Raw genomic sequence first — 20,321 nt, 5'->3', positions numbered from 1 at the left:
ACTCTCAGGTCAGTTCACTGAATGTTGGTGGAATTTATTCACTTCAGAGTGTGAAGTGAAGGTTTCAGTTTTGGTTTGTAAATGTGGAGGATTTTTCTGCAAACAGTCTGAAGACGTTTTATTTTGTGGATAAATGCCCTGATGAGCTGACTGCAGAGTTCCAGATGGAGGACAGAATCCACAGTCCTGCTGTGTGTCTGAATGTAAAGCTGATGTGAAAGTGATGTGAGGCTTCAGCACATCCAGTCAGTATGTTTGTGTTTCCACAGTGTTTGTGCTGAGCTGCAGTGGAGCCTCAGGAAGTCAAAGAGGAGTTTAGTTGTCAACAGTGTGGAAGTTGATTAGTGTGAGTCAGAAGCTGAAGCTTGATGTTAGTGTGAGCTGAGCTGATGAAGTGATTCCTTCCAGTGGAGTTGTGTTAGGAAGAGAGCAGTGGACAGTCAGTGTGGACAGCAGGAATCAGAATCCCTCTGTAATGTACAGATGACATGTGACTGTTGTTGAAGACACACTGGAAGATGTGAAGGAGACAAAGCGAGCAAGCTGATTTCCACAGAAGAAGAAGAAGGTGATGGAATAAATGAAAGAATGAAGAGATTTGATGTTGATCCTTTGATGAGAGAGTGGACTGAAGTCAGCAGATGTTACTGATGTGTGGACATGAATAGGTGGATGAATGTTGTGCTGACATGTGGATGATGTGTGTAGAAGGCTGACATGATGATGATCCACAATAAGAGAAGGACAAAGTCACTGTGCTGCTTTTAGAGAAAAGCTGATTGATGAGGACAAAGTAATGTTGATCTGCACATTCAGAACCTGAACACATCTGATGGATCATCAATGATTTTATACACATCTTTGATTCTTTATTCAGATTGGAGGAATGCAGTTTGTCAGAGATCAGCTGTGATTCTCTGGTCTCAGCTCTGAAGTCCAACCCCTCACATCTGGAACATCTGGACCTGAGTGAGAACAACCTGAAGGATTCAGGAGTGAAACATCTGAGTGGTTTTGTGGAGAGTCCAGACTGCATCCTGAAGACTCTGAGGTCAGACTTCATGTTTTCTTTGTGCTCTGAGATGAATGTGATGTAAAGTTGTGGTGACTCTAAACTGCAGCCATCAGGCTGATCTTCTACTGATCCACACTGAGGATCTTCATGGGAACGTCTGTTTTCTTCTTCTCTCTGGTTGGTCTCATTTAAATGTGAAATCATGATGTGATATCTGGCTGATGGAGCTCCTATCAGCTCACACACACATGTATGAACGTGCTCACTCAGGCCTCCAGACTCTGTAGAAGATCGATTGTCCCTCAAACGTCCAAAATATTTATGGAGGAGTTACAGCAGCTTAGTGTGTGTGTGTGTGTGTGTGTGTGTGTGTGTGTGTGTGTGTGTGTGTGTGTGTGTGTGTGTGTGTGTGTGTGTGTGTGTGTGTGTGTGTGTGTGTGTGTGTGTGTGTGTGTGTGTGTGTGTGTACTTGTTTCTGCTATTCCAGTGGGGACTTTGACCTGACTATTTGCTATTAAGGTGGGGACTTGTCTTACGGTGGGGACCTAAAATGAGGTCCCCACGGGTGGCAACACCGTTTTCTTGGCCATATTGTTGTTAATAAAAAATGTAAAAGTGCAAAAACGTTTGTTTCGGGTTAGGCATTGATTTGGTGATGGTTAAGGTTAGGGTTAGGGTAAGGGTTAGGAGTTAGATATGAATGGGAGTCAATGGTAAGTCCCCACCGGTATAGAAAAACAAACATGTGTGTGTGTGTGTCTTTGTTGTGTACTTTTGTTCCTCCATGCAGGTGTTTGTGGTCACATGATGATCTGATCTGAGAGCTGCTGGTTGGAACAGTTTGGTTTTTGATTCACTCTGATTTATACAGAGATGGAATGAAAACACACACACACACACACACACACACATATTCATTGAAAGTAGAAAATAATGATTTCACATCACATTTATGTGGAGATTTTTAAATGTTCCACTGAATGAAAAATAATAAACTCTGAGAGTTTCTGGAACCTTCTGAAGCTTCTTCAGCTCTGAACTGATGATGAAACTCTGAATGATTTCAAGCAGGAACTTTGTCTCCTCAACTCACATCTTTGATTCTTTATTCAGATTGGAGCGCTGCAGTTTGTCAGAGATCACCTGTGATTCTCTGGTCTCATCTCTGAAGTCCAACCCCTCACATCTGGAACATCTGGACCTGAGCAACAACAACCTGTATGATTCAGGAGTGAAACATCTGAGTGGTTTTGTGGAGAGTCCAGACTGCATCCTGAAGACTCTGAGGTCAGACTTCATGTTTTCAGTGATTCAAAGTTCTCATCTTTGGGTGAATGTTTCTTTTTTTCTCATTACTTTTAATTTAGGGCGTAAAAGCTGTGACTCTTTGATCACTGTTATGCGGCTTGAAGTGAACTGGTGTTTGGCTATTAAAGTTATGCATGAAAAGACTGCTTTTATTATCTTAAATGTTTCCACTCCATTTGATTGTCTGAAAAATGAGGAGGAATACCTTGACAGATTAGCATTTATTGGGTCGTTTATTGAGGAAAGTGCTCACACAAATATATCTGTGATGGGTGATCTGAATGCTGACGTATCCGATGAAAAGTCTGGCTTCGGCCAGCACCTCCTACAGTTTTACCAAGACAGTAAACTGGTTCTTTCAGTCAGAGACTCCTGCCTGCTGACAGTTCTACATACATTAGTGAAGCATGGCATACGACATCATGGCTTGATCATATTCTGTGTACTGCTGATGCCCACCATAGTATAATAGCGATGGATGTCCTGTATGGGTTTCTATAACTGATCATATTCCTGTTTTCATGGTGCTAAATGTTGGTAGTTTACCTGAATATAATAGTAGTTAATTGTGAGCAGAGTATAAAACTGAATTGGGCGAACCTTACAGAAGTTGATCTTGAACATTATAGATCAGTGACTGATCGTAATCTTAGCAACATTAATCTATCTGTTGAAGCTATAATATGCAGTAATATTAACTGTAAGGATCAAAAACATATTGATGATCTGTGTGCTATGTATGAATCCATTGTGAATTGTTTAGTGAACGATGACAAAACCTTCTGCCAAAAGAGGAAAAAATATAACATGAGACCTGGGTGGAATGAATCTGTGCGGGAAATACATGCGGAAGCTAAAGAAGCTTTCAATAACTGGGTGATATCAGGGAAGGCAAGGTATGGCCCAGAATGTGAAAGAAAGAAAAGAACTAATGCCAGATTTAAACATGCTGTAAGGTTTATAAAGAATAATGAGGACGCTATGAGATCTAATTCTATGGCCAAAAAACTTCAGCAGAATGAAATCTATGAATTCTGGAGTGAAGTTAGAGCAATAAATAACAGCAAGATGCCTTTACCATCTAGCATCTCTGGTATCTCAGGATCCCAGAATGTTGTTAAGCTCTGGAGGGATCATTATTATCATATTTTAATTGTGTTAATAACCATACATTTATAGCTGGAGATGTTCCTCACCATGCTGGTGTGGTCATCAGGGCGGGTGAAGTATGTGATGCAATAGAAAAACTATCCCTGAATAAAGCATCCGGGCCTGATTTAATAGCAGCAGAGCCTCTAAAGTATGCCAGCAGCAGATTGTCAGTGGTAAGTGCTCTATGCTTCACTGGGTTATTAATGCACGCAGTTTGTCCAGAATCCTTATTAACTGCAGCCCTCGTGCCGGTTGTTAAGGATCAAACTGGAAAGATAACTAGCATAGATAACTATAGACCTATTGCTTTGGCAAATGTACTTTGGAAAGTGCTAAAAAAAATCTTCTTGGACAGACTTGAACAGTATATTTACAGCCATGATAACCAGTTTGGTTTTAAAAGTAAGCATGGGACAGATTTATGTTTATATGCACTAAAAGAGATTGTTAGCACTTATAAAAGAAAGAATAGTACAACCTTCTGATGTTTTTTGGATGCATCAGAAGCGTTTGACCGAGTCAACCATGGGAAGCTATTTGCTAAACTTCAGCATGGAGGGGTCCCAATGTACATGATTAGAATATTACAGTACTGGTAGAATGACCAGACAATGCATGTACGCTGGGGTACGAGCACCTCTGCTCCCTTTCTAGTGTCCAATGGTGTGAGACAAGGAGGAATTCTATCACCTCTATTTGTTCATTTATACATGGATGATCTGTCTAGACAGTTGAACCAGTGGAGAACAGGATGTATGGGGGGAAGGGGGGGGGGGGGGGGGGGGTTGCTTATTAATCATCTGGCATATGCTGACGACTTGGTCATCATGTCGCCCTGGAGTGCAGGTTTACAACAACTGCTTAGAATTTGTTTTTTATGGTGTACAATATGATCTCATGTTCAATTCAAGGAAGAGTGTTATTTTAATTGTAGAAACCAAAGAGGACCAGAAGTCAGAATTTCCCTCATTGGTGTTAGCAGACCAAGTGCTGGGTGTTGTTAGTGAATTCTGGTATCTTGGACATGTGATCAGAGACCATCTATATGATGATGATGACATTCAACGTCAGTGCCGTAAATTGTATGCACGAGCTAATATGCTAGCTCAGAAATGTGGTAAATGTACGGATAATGTCAGATTGCTGTGTTTAGATCCTACTGTACACCATTGTATACAGCACATCTGTGGTGCAGGGACAGTGCTGCAATGATGCTTTTAGGATTCTACTCAAGCATCCGACATGGACTAGTATTAGTCACATGTCGGATTCTACTCAAGCATCCGACATGGACTAGTATTAGTCACATGTTCATAAATAGTAATGTGCCAACTTTTTATGCCATCCTGAGGAAAAGTATGTATAGTTTTATGTGTCGTCTTAAAGTGTCAACAAACAGGGTCATTATGGCCCTAGTGATGCCTGAAACTAAGAGACACAAAATATATGTCACGCTTCTGGAAGCACTGGAATAGATGCTGATATGTTTTTAACTGGTTTGTGCTGTTTATTTAATGTGTTGTTTTTATTGTCTGTGTACTTTGTGTATGGACCTGAGTCTGGAATAAAGTTTATTATTATTATTATTATTAATGCCTGATGTGAATCATCCACAGAGTTTTTCTTTTTAAATGTAGTAGGGGGTCATAAAGTCCAGACTCAGTCCAGAGTCAAAGCTAAAGTGTCCTTAAAGTTCTCTGTGCTGAGCTGATAGAAGTCAGTGAGTAGAAGAACTCTCCTCACCTGCCAACACCTGTTGTGTGTCACATCACTGCAACACTTTAACTGGAAGCTCACCAGTGGCACAAACTCTCTCCTTCATCCTTTCCAGCATTTGGAGCTGTGAGATGACTGAAGTAAAGACAGTGGCTTTATCTGCTGCTCAACCTTTAGATGCTTTTCACCTTTCTGTCCTGGAAGCAAATGTATTTGTCCTCTGTGGTCCAGCAGCTTCTCCTCTGGTAGAATCAATGAACAGATCTCACTGATGAAGCTGCACGTATGAAAAGAAGATTTGAAGGAGATTTAAGGTTGAACTTGATGCATAGAAATCCAGATTTCTGCAGCTCTGAACTGATGATGAAACTCTGAATGATTTCAAGCAGAACTTTGTCTCCTCATCTCACATCTTTGATTCTTTATTCAGATTGGAGGACTGCGGTTTGTCAGAGATCAGCTGTGATTCTCTGGTCTCAGCTCTGAAGTCCAACCCCTCACATCTGGAACATCTGAACCTAAGAGAAAACAACCTGAAGGAATCATCAGTGAAACCTCTGTTAGATCTTGTGGAGAGTCCAGACTGCAGCCTGAAGACTCTGGAGTAAGTAGAAGGTTCCATCAGTCTCTGCTGCTTCCAGAAGTTTTCTACTAAACACAGTCAGTATCAAAGCAAAGATCCAGTGTCTCCTGTAAACCTGCAGCTTCTCAGTGAAGCTGTGAGAGCAGAATGGAGACAGAAACACAGAGACAGCAGTCAGCCAATCAGAGGAGCCACAAGCTTGTTGTCATCGTGTGTTTGATGGATGTGAAGCCAACTGTTCTTATTGTGTTGATGTGTTGAGGAAATAAAGCTGATTCCAGCTGACAGCCTTCCAGATGTGCAGAGACAGTGGTCCTCCTTCATCAAAGTGTCCATCAGATCTGATCTCACTGTTTGTTGTCTCATTCCAACAGTGATCAGCTGATCAGTGTGATGTTTGTCACAGCTCTGAGATCAGTGAGACTGAAGCCTGCAGACCAGCGCCTCTTATTTCACAGAAGCAGCAGCATTAGCATTAGCAGCATTAGCAGCAGCATTAGCATTAGCAGCAGCATTAGAATTAGCATTAGTATTAGCATTAGCATCAGCAGAATTAGCAGCAGCAGCAGCATTAGCAGCATTAGCAGCATTAGCATTAGCAGCAGCATTAGAATTAGCATTAGTATTAGCATTAGCAGCAGCAGCATTAGCAGCAGCATTAGCAGCAGCATGACGTTTAGGGACCACGTGGTCTTTCTACAGACCAGAAGCTCTGCTCAGCTCCAGGAGTCACATCTGGATCTGTGTCCTTGTGTCTAAAGTCCTGCTGCTCTTTATCCTGATGAGCTGCATCACTGACTGACAGCTGATGAAGAGTCTCTACAAACTCACTGATCTCCTCTCATCTTTGTTCTTCTCTCTGCAGATGGAGATGATGATCAGGAGGATGTTGTCAAGTAAAATGCAGATGTTGAGGTCTCAGAGAAGCACACTCAGGCCAACTTAGGCCTTAAGGTAACAAAGGTTTTGAAGCAGACAAATAAAGATCTACAGAAGAAACACTATAAGTTAACCACATGATTATGCTTTCTGAAATACATATATTCTAGACTGTTGATTTGATTTGATTAAAGTGATGATTCGGATGATTTATTATGTTTATTATATTTAGACTAAAAAGAATGATTTAAAGAGTGATTCTGTGTAAAGTAATCCTTGTTAGGCTCTGTGTGTGTGTGCAAGTTGATTGCATGAGTTAGACGGTGTCGGGGGCGTACCTAGTCAGAGATGTGTGTGGGAGAGAGAGTATAAAAGAGCACTGATACAAGCACCGAACGGGAGACGTTCGCCGGAGCTGCAAGAGAGCTGCAAAGGGGAACTTGGCCGGAGTTCTGAAGATTCTTCACCGCGTTTATTGCCCTAGAGACGGGAAGGCAACGCAGGACTTAGGCTCCAGAGATCGCTGAGGACATCGTTGGAAGAAAAGTCTTTTTCTGACTTTGTTCAACAAGCGAGGACCACACTCTGCCAAACAGAGAGTCCTAAGAGGTTCTGCAGTTATCCAGAAGAAACCAATAGAGGGAAGAACCGACTACATCCAGAGAGGCAAAGAAGGCAACAGCACTGGGCTGTTCCCCTCCCCGGGGCTGGGAGACCCAGTGACCCACTACAGCCTGAACAGACGAGGGTTCTCCATCACCTCCATCCAACAGAGAAGACAGCTGGGGCGTAAGCACTAACGTTCCAGCCGATTCCAGAGATAACTGCCAGACCACGATTGGCTCACAGGACTCCTCCGCTCCCCCCTGCTGAGGGATAAGATCCTTTTGTTCACAAAGAAGACATCGTACCGAGTCCTCTGGACAACTGAGTGCTTTTCCCAGACGCAAGTCAAGACCGAGTGATACGGTAGTGGCCATGCTGTTCGCTCTCTCTCCTAAATTTACTAATTAGAGAAGATTGACAGGTACGCTCAATTTAGTTACTTTAGTATCATTTTTAATCAGGAATAATTAATTGCTTAATCATGAATTGATGCTGTGCCCTTGCTAAACTTGCTTAATAAAACGCTTTATTGCATTTAAAGAGAAGCCTAATGAAATTATTATAAACCACTAAAAATCTGCATAGTGGTAAAAAGTTAAGTTGATTGTGTGCATTCAATCTAATGGTTCTTAAAGGTTACTTAGTCCAATTTGAGAGTGTTTAAACATTACCCCTGAGGTTAGTTCTTTCCAAACCTCTAAAACCAACCTAGGAATAGCACCAAGTGCATGCAGTCATTAGAGGGAAGCTGCCGCTAACAAACATGATTGATAGATCAATTCTACTACTTAGGAGGGCTGCTTTGTGAGATAGCATTTATCAGATATGAGGGGTGAGACATTCGGATGCAAGGCAGTCAGAACCTGGGCGAGTGTTCCTCGACTCCAGTGTAATTATTCTGCTGAAACCTGTTGGGTGGAATACTAATAGGCAGATAGAATCTAACCTTTTAAACGGAGAGCTGGACCAGACTTAACCTGAGGAAAGGGTTAAAGAAGGCTAGACTGGCGAACAATGTTTGTGGTGAGAGGATGAAGGGTGTCCTGATGGTCCAGAGGTTGAAGCAGCAGCAGCAGCTGGTGTGTACAGATTCTGACTGGTCCATGTTACTGGGAGGTGGAGAGCTTCATGCAGCAGTGACTGACAGGAACCAGAAGAAGTGGAGATGAGTGTGAGTGCTGCAGTGTGAACTGATGTGAGAACAGCTGTCCAGCATGGTCCCTGTGTTCCTGTGGATGTGACAGAGGATCATGAGTGGATGTGGACTGCTCTGCTGCTGCTCTGTCCTTCTACTGAGACGACTCCACTCCTTCTGCTCCACACTCCTCCTCCACCTCCACCTGGGCAGGAAGCTCAGCGTCAGTCTGCTGCTGGCTTCAGCTTTTGCTCCTTCAAAGTCTTCCGGATCAGATTCAGCAGAAAACCTCTGAAACATGTTTAGTCATGAAGATGGAATTCCTCCTGCAGGTCACATGTTCTGTCTGGTTGCTCTGAAATCTGTGAGCGTCTGTATCTGTAGAACTCTCCACAATGTTCTCTTCATGGAGTCCTTCTTGTTGTTTCATCCATTTCTCTTCCATCAGTCCTGATCCTGTCTCTCCTGTTTCCTTCACAATCACTGCAGTCCAGCTGCTACAAACTCTCATGTTTCCACACATTTCCTTCCTCTGTGGAAATAAATCACGTCTTTAGTTGTTTGTAAAGTGGAGCTTTGTAAAGATCCTCTGAGGTTTCAGTAGAAGCTCATGATGGAGGACTTTTTATGTGTCAGGACTCAGCGGCTGCTTTCATCTTCTGTTTAGTCCGTCTGAGAATCCTTTGTGCTTTTTCTCTCATTCTGAGCCTTTTCACAGATGTTTAGAGCAGACTTAAAGATGAAGGCGTCCTCATCCAGGTTTTCTTCTCTGACTAATTAGCTCTGACTTTATTTCTGTCATTTACAGGGACTCACGTCGACTCACTGTTTTTTATTGGACACATTTAAAGCAGCAAAGTGTAAAAAAACACATGAATGTTGAGCATGAACACAAGTAGAAATGTTCCATCCTGCAGTGGTATCTATGGTGTAATAAACACATGAAGGATTCAAAGCTGACTGACACATTTCTATCTGCTGTCTCTCATTCAGTGTGGATTTAAATCTGTGCCTCTTTGTTCCATCACCAGGACTGATGATGTAAACGTGTAGAATGATTCCAGAACACGTTCCAAATGCATCCATCAGGATTTTATGGGTCCAGTATTGTTATTCTCCTTGATCACTCATCATCAGCTTCACTATCAAAGACAAATGAATGAGGCCTTTCTAGGAGCCGAGTTTCAGAACACCTGCAGCTCTGTTTGGACAACAGCAAGTCACACATTTCCCTGAATTAGTGTTTGTCAGATGCAGATGAGTGCATCCAGAACAGCTGTGTGGTCCTCAGACTTTATTCCTTCACAGGTTGTTGATCTGAACGCTGAGAGAAGCCTGAAGGAATCAACGTGTGCAGTTAGTCCGCCGTCAGGACGCTGTGATGAAAAGCTGGGACTTTGTTTTCTGTCCACTTCATCACCTGTGGAGCCTCACATTTGTCCCAACCCCCGTAGAACTGAGTCCAGCCTCCGTCCAACATTTCCACTTATCTCTGTATTTGCTCTTATGTTGTGTATATTTATAGGGTGTGTTATATAGTTTATTCTTAATGCTGCTGTTCACAGAGTACTAAACCGATTTTCCTTGTTTTCTGTCACAGTGACAATAAAGATCTGTTCTACTCTTTCATCCCGTTTCCTGGTCAGGAAGCAGCCAGCAGGGCGTGCTGGTCCACGTCACTGCGTCTGAGTGTGTTCTATCCCAGCTGACGTCTCCATGTTCCTGCTGACAGTGTGGATGCGCTGTGACTCAGATGGCAGATCCAGACTCTCCGTCTCCAGCTGAGGTTCCACACGGAGGACGGGGGGACCGAGCTGTGTCCCAGAACGGAGCCTCGGTCCTGGGCAAACAACTGGTGGAGAAAATAATAGAGGAGCTGATTAAAAGTAAATGTAAAAGAGAAAAAGCAACAGGAAAAGACACTTCGATGTAAAACAGTCAAATAAAACACAGCAAGGAGCAAAACTAGAAGAATTAACTGGTACACTAATTAGAGCCCAGTGGAAGATGTGAATGAGATTTTACTGTAGTTACAAGGTTCACACATTTGCAACAAGATGGAATATGGAAACACAAACATGGGTAGATATGAGCAGCCTGCTCGATCCTCGAGACGCGTTTTGGGACTTGAGAAATCCTTTAAGACGCCCCAAGATCGATATTGAGCCGGTTGAAATTAATGAAATGAGATGAGGCTCTACTCAGCTTGCCTTAATTAGGTGTTAGCTAGCAGGTGAACAGCCAGGAGGACCCGGGACGAGCTTTTTATGGCTGAATTACAGGTGAGCTTTGCTGAAATGTATCTAAAGTGTACAGTTAAAGCCACACTCAGCTGTAAAGGTGAACATGTTGACTTTACTGTGACACCATTAAATTAATTGGAAAACGTCAGTTATTTATATCAATAAACAATAATAATGTTGATATATTTGTTGGCATCTTTCAGACGACTGAAGGACTTCTTTAGAAAAATATCAGGTATAACGAGACAGTAATTTAGCATCAAGGATACTGTTCGGATAAAAGATTAATCAATTACAACTGAACTGAGTAATTTATTTGGAGATTATAGTTGTATATGGTTTGTGCTGCTGACATCATCAGGATGAATGTTTTAAGGACTGCTTCAAAGTAGATCTAACTAAAAATATCAGATTGAGGACAGGCTCGTGATCTGAACTAAATCTAATCTCTCTCTTTTATTGAGGGTTAGAAACTCTCCAGAGTGGGAATAAAATCTTTTGGAAATCCCCAGTTTAAATAACATTTGGGCAACACAGCACAGATGAGCTGAAAGAGGCTGATCAGGAATAAAAACATCAGAGGGACGCTCCATGTGGAACCGACGCGATCTGTGTGTTCTCGCGATAGCTCAGCGGAGGGACGCGATTTGCGGATGTAAACAAACTCCGGTGATCGTGTTTGATTTAGGAGAAGTCCAGCGGAGTGGGATATTAAAGAGCTCTTGTGTGTGAGATTTTAGACGTTAAACGTGAGAGTTTTGAACAGCTGGTAGGAGAAAGTTGAGCAGTCCTGCGGAGGAGAAGTTAGCAAACTTCGGTCAGAGTTCACGGAGGACGAGCGGACTGGATGGGATGGAAGCTCCGGTGAAGTACCAAAAACTGACTGTACTTCATTTTTAAACTGGTTACTGCAGTGTTATATAGTACACAGCTACTTTTATCTGAATCAAGCAGTAATAACGTTAAAATGCACAGTTATATTTCTGTGGTCATAGAAAAAGTGTATTCTGTGAATGTTTTGTGTTTTCACAGTTAATATTTCATCAATACTATTAATTTCACAAATAAAACCAACACGATAAAAAGCATTCCGGGACAGTGTCAGACCTAAATCCACTTCAATTTATTGTCACGTTTAGATATACGAAGGTTAAAGTTTAGCAGCTTTAACCCTCCTGTTGTCTTCATTTACAGGCACCAAAAAATATTGTTTCTTTGTCTGAAAAATCCAAAAATTCAACAAAAAAAATGCACACAAATCTGAAAATTTGCAAAACCTTCAGGAAGAAAATCCCCTTTAAAAGTTTTGGTTTTTTTAAAAAAAAAAAAAATCCCTCAAATTTGGCAAGAAAATTCTTGTAAACATTTTCAAAAAATGACCAAAAATCTTCCCTAAAAATCCTAAAAATATCTGAAATGATTACATACGTATCAGTGAAACTTATATTTTCTTTAGGAAGATTCACATAAAAATAGATTTTTTTGTGAATGTTCTTGAAGAAACATTTTTAACATTTCTTTTTTTCCACCAAAAAATGTTGACTTATTTAGACATAGTTAGCTGTTAGTTAGCAGGTTTACAGTGTGGAGGACAAACCTGGTGGTGGCATCTTTTTATCAACCCTGGGTAAAATACATGTAAAGTAAATAGTTAAAACATTTTCATTTGAAAAAGTTAGAAGGTAGAATTTAATGTGACGCCAATAGTGACAATAAATTAATGTGGCAAGTATTTATTTTTAATGTTTTTCTGTGTCTTTTTATATTGTTGTTTTGGAGTATTTGTAGTTTTGAACATCGAATATTTGACTTTGTCCAGTAAAAGTGAAAAATGTTGAACACTGGAAAATAATAATAGAGTAAAATGTTCTAACCAACATTACTTCATGAATATTTTTCTTTATAGGGTAACGCGGGGCTATTCTGGCCCCTGCTGCATGAAATGGGCTACTGGGACTGTGTGCATGCCTGAACTAGATTCCTTTAAGTTATCATATTACAGGATACACAGGGGAAAAGATGCCAGTACTTTACTGGGGAAATCCCCTGTGACACAGTCCCAGTAGCCCATTTCATGCAGCAGGGGCCAGAATAGCCCTGTGTTACCCTAAATGTCCTGCTTCTCTGATCTGATGGTCAACACTGCATATCTTATTCCATTAGAGGTGAACTCCATTCAGAGATATTCACTATTTAATAATGATGTCATATTTCCTGATAACAGCCCCACAGATGTGTACTCCTGCTGATGTTGTTGTGTGTCTGTTGTGTTTTTAATGCAGTGTGTTTGTTTGCTTCAAGCTGTGAATAGTTCGTCTGTCAGTCACATCAGTAACACTGGTTGTGAATCCAGACAGTAGGAAGTTGTTTTTAATGAAAATGATATTGAACAAATGTAGTTAAATTATATTGAACTGTATATATGTAGATGTGTGTAGACTGAGAATGAGGCTGGACACACAATCATTTGGTGTGAGTGTTTGTTAACCAGATACACAATAGTTGTGTAGAAGTGAGACTCTGTGTGAGCTGTAATGTTTTCACTGAGTTTTCTATGTTAAAGTGTGTTTTGTTGTGAGCAGCTGAGAGGTGAAGAAGAGGAGCTCCAGTCCCAGATGCCTCCTGAGGATGCTGTGAGTGTGTCTCAGTGGATGTGAGTGTTGCTGAGGACAGTGAGGACAGCTCCCCTGTTCTACCACAATGAGGGACATGACTGGACAGCTGTCTGCATGGAGACAAAGAGGCTGCAGGAAGCAGGTTAGTTTGGAGCTCTCAGACTGAATCAGTGTCTCCTGAAGCTGCATGGATGAATTAAAGGTTGATGAGCTCAGATAAATTCAGAATTTCTTAGCTGACATGAAAGAATTTGATCCTAATAATTGACTGAAAACATGCTTATCAAATGACAACGTTGTACTTTAAGTGAACAACAACTGCAGCAGCATCATGTCTGATGAATCTGAGTTAGCTGTAGTTAGCTGTTAGCTTCACTGAATCCACTGTAGAACAGAACACAGGAGTTCTGTTCTACAGCTCCACTTCTGTGGAATTTAAAGCCACAGTCCTCAGACCTTCATCACGTTAAATTCAGAGATAAACACAGCTGCTGTGAGTGATTTACAGGAACAAGGATCATCTGCTGACCAACAGAAAGAGAAGTAAAACTGTGAAATCATGCAGATGAGCTGAGGAGAAAACAAGACAAAACCAGTTCAGCCCACAGCCAAACAAAGACCAGAAGTTCACTCAGAGTTCACATCCTCCACCAAGGAGAGGAAGTAGGCTGTGAGGTCACACAGCGACTGTTTGTGGTGGTGACGACTGAACTTTAGAGCCATAAAGAGAATAATAATAATAATAATAATAATAAATCATTTTATTTAAAGTGCTTTTCAAAGAACTCAAGGACACTTTACAAAGACATAAAAAAAACAAAGATAATGATTAAAAACTGTATGATAAAAATAACATGAATACAGAAAAGAGGTGTGACGCAGTGAGGTTAGGATGAGAGGGAGCATGCAGGCCTGAACAGATGAGTTTGATGTTGGATTTGAAAATTTGGAGGGTGTCACAGTTTGTGATATCTGGGGGAAGTGAGTTCCAGAGCTGCTGTCTCTCTGCAGAGCTCCAGGTCACTGATCACACCTGAGAGTTTGATCCTCATCAGTGAAAACATGTTGGTCAGGTGACGGCGTTCTTCTTTCAGTGTTTCAACAACAGTCTGTCCAGAACACTGCTAGTAAACGTGTCTTCAGCTGAGCAGCATCAGAACATGAACTGAAGGAAGGAAACCCAACAGCGAGGCGGAGTTAGCGGTCATCATGTGATTTCTAAGAAAGAGCGGACGAACGGAAGAATGAGGAAATAAACAGTTCAGACTCCATTTTACAGTGGACAGAGGAAGACAACAAGGTGAGAGTTACCGTTGTTATTCTTCTGCTGTCAGAAAACCTTATTTCTGTTCTGTTCTTATATCACTGCTGGGGAAGCTTTTTATCTGTTGGAAGTATCTTTGCTGAAAACTATTTCACTCCCTCTTTTATATTGTAAACGTAGCAGATATTTAAAGATCTCGGTAACTACAGAGCTGCTGGTGCAGCAGAGAAGCAGGTCCAGGAAGAGGAAACACTGTTGGGGTGTTTGGACAACAACATCTGGATTTATTATCAGAGATGAAAGATGATGAGGAAAGAAGAAACACAAGATTCATGAGTAAAGTTCGTAAATGTAGTAAATAGAAGCATTTAAAGCCTTCATGTGGAGGTTAAATGAATGGAATGGACTTTTTTCAGATTCACTTCTGTGGACACAAAGAACCCAAACGAAGACAAATCTGAACTTGTGTGTAACTTTGACTTTTCTTCTTTCCTGAGCTCACAGTCAGTGCTGCTGGTTTTCCTCTCAGGCTGACTGAAGTCCTCAAGATGAGTGATTTGGAGAAAGAGGAGGACGGAGAGCCTGCAGCATCCAGCCGTCTGTCTGTGAAGAATGACCCATCCAAAGATCCTCCAGAATCCAGTAAAGAACCTGAACCCTCAGACAAAAAGTAAGAAAGTGTTTGTGCTGTAAAGTGAGCTGTAGATGACTGAGTGAGCAGGAAGCAGAAATGCTGCTGCGTCTGTCAGATCACTTTCTCTGTTGTATCTCCACTAACACAGCAAAGCTCTGCCAGCTTCAGAGTTCTGGTATCTGTATGTGTGGATCAGACCTGAGCTCTAGAACAGCAGAGATACGGAGCAGAAACAGACACAAGAAGCAAACAGTTTGATAGAATGTTTGGTAGTTGATCAGATTCAAAGCAGCATGAAGAGATGAAAGAAAGAGCAGAGTTTTACTGCATGAACAAACTCCAAGGTAGCTTCAGGATCAGAAAGGATCAGAACCAGCCATGTCGGACCTTCCACAACCGCTGCTATAAATCTGTTCTATGTTAATATTAGTGTCCACTTTGACTGAGTTAGATTATTGATCAGCATCAGTCCTGATCATAAATACCAAATCCATGGCTCTAAGTATTCTGGCACCGTGCTGGATTTCTGGCATGTGGCGTTTGGCTCAGAAAAAAGACAGGACTACATTGCCAATCGAGTTTGTTTACCAGTGGAATGAGGGGAACGCAGCTTTGGCTCTCAACTAATATCACTAGCCAATGGGAAGTAGAGGGGGCGGGTCTTAGAAAGATGTTGAGATCCAGCTGCAGTTGAGTCCATACTGGAGTTTCACAGAGTTCTGTACGCTGATATCAGGAACATGGAGAACAGATTTTGAGGCCGAGGAAGATGTCCTCATCAACAAAGGACTTTAAAAAAAAAGCACTTAGAGAGCGCTTATCACAATCATGGTCGTCAGCAGGCAGCTCAGATAGTGTTCGCTTGTTGTCATGGTTACAGTGATGCCGTGGCGCTATCTCTGAGTGATCCAAACATCCTTAACAAATCTATGGATCCAATCTATAAAGCTGCATCACTGCCAGAATCTAATCAGCTGGTCCTTGTGTCGTTTTTGACCTTCCCTGGAAATGTCTTCTAAATCCGTTCATCCAATTTCAAGTAATGTTGCGAACACACCAGCAGATTAACAGAATATCGACCGTATGCCGATCATCACATAACTCCGCTGCGTTCCTTGGCACAGTCAAAATAAATGTTGCTGGCCGTGGTTGGAAGAGTTAAGCAGAGACGGCGAGCCCTGTGGTTGCTGCTGGAAAGAAACTGAAGCAGAAAAAAGCACAGTTATGCAACTAGAGACAAAAACGTGTTATCAGGTCACGAGTCAGACCCACAGAGCTGCTGTCTGCGCTCTGAAACCCACGACTCATTTGCTGCTATGACTTAAAAATGAGCGTTTGCTCGTTTATTGCAGAACACGGCTTGTCGTTCACCATGTTAGCAGTTCTTAGAGCGCTTTGTTTTTGTTTGAACTGAATTATAGTTTGCAGTTATATATATTTTAATTTTTATTCATTTTGTTGCACTGTAGCTGTTTACACAGTTGTATTTCAAAATAAATAGTTCAAATGGTGCACATATTGTTAGTGCCCTTTTTCCATGTCTTTTGCTGATATTCCTTTAATCTGTACTCTGAGTTTGTGAAGTCAGATATTTTAATTACTCCGCCAAGGAATGTGACGATCGGCGTACGTGTGTCTGTGAATCTGTCTGTCCGTGTGCTACTTTACTCAAAAACAGAACCACAGATTTGGATGAAATTCTCAGGGAAGGTCAGAAATGACACGAGGACCAAGTGATTAGATTTTGGCAGTGATGCGGCTTATAGTGTGGATCCACGGATTAGTTAAGGATGTCCCATTGGGAGATATTTGGGGCCACGACGTCACCGTAACTATGACAACGAGTGAACGCTGTGTCAGTCAGATATTTGCATCAATTCCTGACGACGGCTAAATATTTCGGTCATGCAGTTCGGTATCCGTACATAATGTACACACACCTGAGCTCAACACAAAGTAATGATTGATTTGTTTAGTTTGTGGGTCGATCTGTATAACATGGCCAGATTCTATGCTGTCATGATTTCTGGATCACAAATAGAGGAATTAACAGTCTTGATGGAGTACTGCGCTTTTCTCTTACTAGTTAAGACCCCCAAAAGAAAAGCCAGAAAGTTCAGGCTCAGGATTATTTTTTACTTTAAGCCCTGCAAATGTTATTTTTCAGGATTTTAACCCTTTCAATGACAATTTGCTTCTACTATGCGACTGAGGTTTAATGAAAACACATTTAAATTTATTTTTTCCCAGATATTAAATGCTGAGAGGATGTTTTTAACGTCGCAGTCTGAGGTCTGTCAGTTATTAGCAGCATTGTTATATTCTGGAACAGTGTCAGATCCTACAATCTGACGTGTTAAAGTCCTGATAAAATATTCACTGCTGTTTATTTCTGTGATCAAAGTTTGGACCTTTTTATTACTGTAGAAAAAAACAAACTCCAGGATCAGTTTGAACAAGATCCAGGTTTATTTTCCACAAATGAAGAACGTTGGTCCTCAGTTTCAGTCAGCAGAGTTGAGTTGTCATCGGGCTGCATGATTATCTCCAGAATATGAAATGAGCAGAACCCCCCAAGCTACGCATATTTCTAGTTTTGGTTGTAACAGCAGCTGGATAAACTCACTGCTGGTCTAAACCAGATCAATCTAGTTTTTTTTGTTGGTTTTTACAGCAGCAACACCTTTGAGGCCTCGTGGTTTTACTGCAGAAGTGCATGTGTTGCTGTGTTCACACTTCCTTTAGTCACTTCTTCATTTTATTCTCTTTTCATAGCTGGTGGCTTCATCTGTCTTTAATATACAGAATTTATTTATTTCAGTTTTAACTTTTTAACCCGTTGCGCTTCAGTGTTCCGCCCGCGGTACACTTTGAGATCTGCATAAGCAATTTGCTAAATGTCTGAAACTGCAAACGCGATTATATAAACACTACACGCCGATGGAAAGCTTAGATTCTCATGAATCCGCCGGTATAAACCACTTTCAGATGTGATTACCACAGCGGGTGAGAAAAACACATTTGTCCGACAAACAACAAATATCCATCCATCCGTTCTCTATACACGGCTTCAACGTACACAGCGCGACTCACATTTCCGGGTTTATTATTACACACAGATGAAAATATTCCACAAAAAACGGCCATAATCCAACCTTGGACATCCAGACGAAACGAGCCAGTAACATATTTTGTCCAAAACATGTCCTGAAGTCGGTATAAAATCCACGAATCGGTCGTTTTCAATGAAATGCACCTCGCGATGCCCGTCCAATATTCCCTGTATTTCTCGTCATATTTTTATTTACAAATAGAATATTAGCAATTTTTTGTACTGAAAATGGCTGGAATTGACTGCAGCTACTGTCAGAACTTAATGTCATCATAATTTGTACCTTGTGTCAGAGTTTGATAAAACAGCGACGTCTCACTCTCTTCCAGGATTCCTCTTCTGATCAAAGTCAGAGTTGAAGCTTCATCTAGAACTCTGAGCTCAGAAAGATTTTATTCTCGCTTCTCTTTCAGTTCCATTCCTCAAGTTGATCCTGAGACGATTAAAGATAAAACCAGAGAAGGACTTTAAACATGATTTACTTTGTCACTTCTCTGAGTCGGTGGATTGTAAAGCAGCTCACAGGTTCAAACTGTCTGGAATTATAGAAGCAAGAATCCTGCTGATCTGTTCTTTATTAGAAAGATTGAAGCAGTTTCACCTGCTAATGAAGCTTTCAACTGCTGTTTCAATCATGCTGAGTGGTTGTACAGGATTGATTTATTTTTTATTGTTTCTCTTGCATCTTTACAGGGTAGAAACACCTCAAACAGTCCTTTATGGGATTTTGGACGATTTGATAGACGAGGAGTTTAAACGTTTCAAGCGGTGCTTGTATAATAAGTTCCTAAAAGGCTTTGAGCCCATCCCAAAGTCTCGACTGGAGAGAGCAGACAGGACAGACACAGTGGATCAGATGTTCCAGAGCTACTGCATCTACACGGTTAATGTCGCTGTAAAGGCTTTGGAGGAGATTTTCAGAAATGATCTGGTGGAGAACATCCCAAAAAGCATCAAAAAACCTAAAGGTAAGTCAGAGATGAAAACTGAAATGTAGCAGAGATATTAAGGACGATATGTAGACGTTAGAATGATCAGTGCACATCATAGATCTGGAACAACCATCCACAGGACCAAGGAAATCCACAGCAGCAGAACAAATGCATGGGTGAAATGGAGGAGTTATCGATGTTGAGAGACAAGCTGTTATTTGTGGATAAAATGGACTTGGTGCTGATAAGGAGAACCTCAGTTTTATAGCTGTCTAAGGAAGTTTAAGGTAAACCATGTTATTATTTCAGCAATGCAATCGGTGAGGAATGTGGGTGGGAGAGTGGATGAGGGTTTACTGGTAAAGTACAGCTGGGTGTCATCCGCATAGCAGTGGAAATGAATGTTGAATTTGTGAATGATACTGATGAGGGGAAGGAGGTAAATGATGAAGAGGAGGGGTCTCTGCATCATTTAGAGGTCCCTCCTCTTCATCCTCTCACCCAGGGCAGAGCCTCTAAATCAAAGGTCGGCAACCCGTGGCTCTTTCATCCCTCTGTTGTGGCTCCCTGTAACTTTGGAAAATAAATAATCAGCAGGCTATTTAATTAAAATTTCTTTTTATTTAGTTGGTTAGTTTTTAAAATTTAATTCTAAATTTGAAGATTATGGTGATCTTGTAACATCAAAATAAAACTTCTTAATTTTTGTCTGTCAAAATATGCGTCCCAGCCATCAATCTCCAACACTCGCCGGCATGCGGGTATTCATTTGGAGTCCTGTTGATCTTTGGATCCCAGTGTTTGCTCTACATTCATTCAGCAGCAGCGGGCCATCATTCCTACATCCTAGCCGTCACTTCTTCAAATTTATTTCTTTTTCTTATTGTCGCAAATAGACCACTGCCACATGTCTCCGCCTTCACAGCAGAGTCCTTCATTGTGTCAGGTACTCGTGAGTACTAAGGTAAACTACGGATGATTGTCTTGCTCAGTATCTACTCTTTGATATGTCAGGTTAATACGACGTTACTCGCAAGAGCACGGCTCAATGTGACGTAGAGCCAGAGAGTCAGAGGAGTGTCGTCCTGGAAAATAGGGCAGCGACTTACCGGAGAAAAGTTATTAGC

General features: G+C 41.4%; 1 protein-coding gene across 14 annotated transcripts in view; it reads left to right on the top strand.

The window, feature by feature from the left end:
• The window catches only part of LOC110968289 (NACHT, LRR and PYD domains-containing protein 12-like), an 81,135-nt gene that overhangs the window by 47,538 nt on the left and 13,276 nt on the right, over nt 1-20,321 (top strand). For 7 of the 14 annotated variants that reach the window (XM_051940830.1, XM_051940829.1, XM_051940828.1 and 4 more), the window contains one exon: nt 878-1,051. The exons of 1 other annotated variant lie outside the window; for it this stretch is intronic. In XM_051940830.1, coding sequence (XP_051796790.1) covers nt 878-1,051 — 174 coding nt within the window. Of the gene's footprint in view, nt 1-877; nt 1,052-2,128; nt 2,303-5,621; nt 5,796-6,639; nt 15,187-18,955; nt 19,231-20,321 lie in introns of those variants that run through there. 6 more of the 14 variants (XM_051940840.1, XM_051940838.1, XM_051940835.1 and 3 more) reach the window with 6 other exon arrangements.

This window comes from Acanthochromis polyacanthus, chromosome 20, assembly GCF_021347895.1.
Source record: "Acanthochromis polyacanthus isolate Apoly-LR-REF ecotype Palm Island chromosome 20, KAUST_Apoly_ChrSc, whole genome shotgun sequence".
Classification (NCBI taxonomy): Eukaryota; Metazoa; Chordata; class Actinopteri; family Pomacentridae; genus Acanthochromis; species Acanthochromis polyacanthus.
The sequence above is the reverse complement of the archived record's forward strand: the minus strand, read 5'-3'. Positions and strand labels throughout refer to the sequence as shown.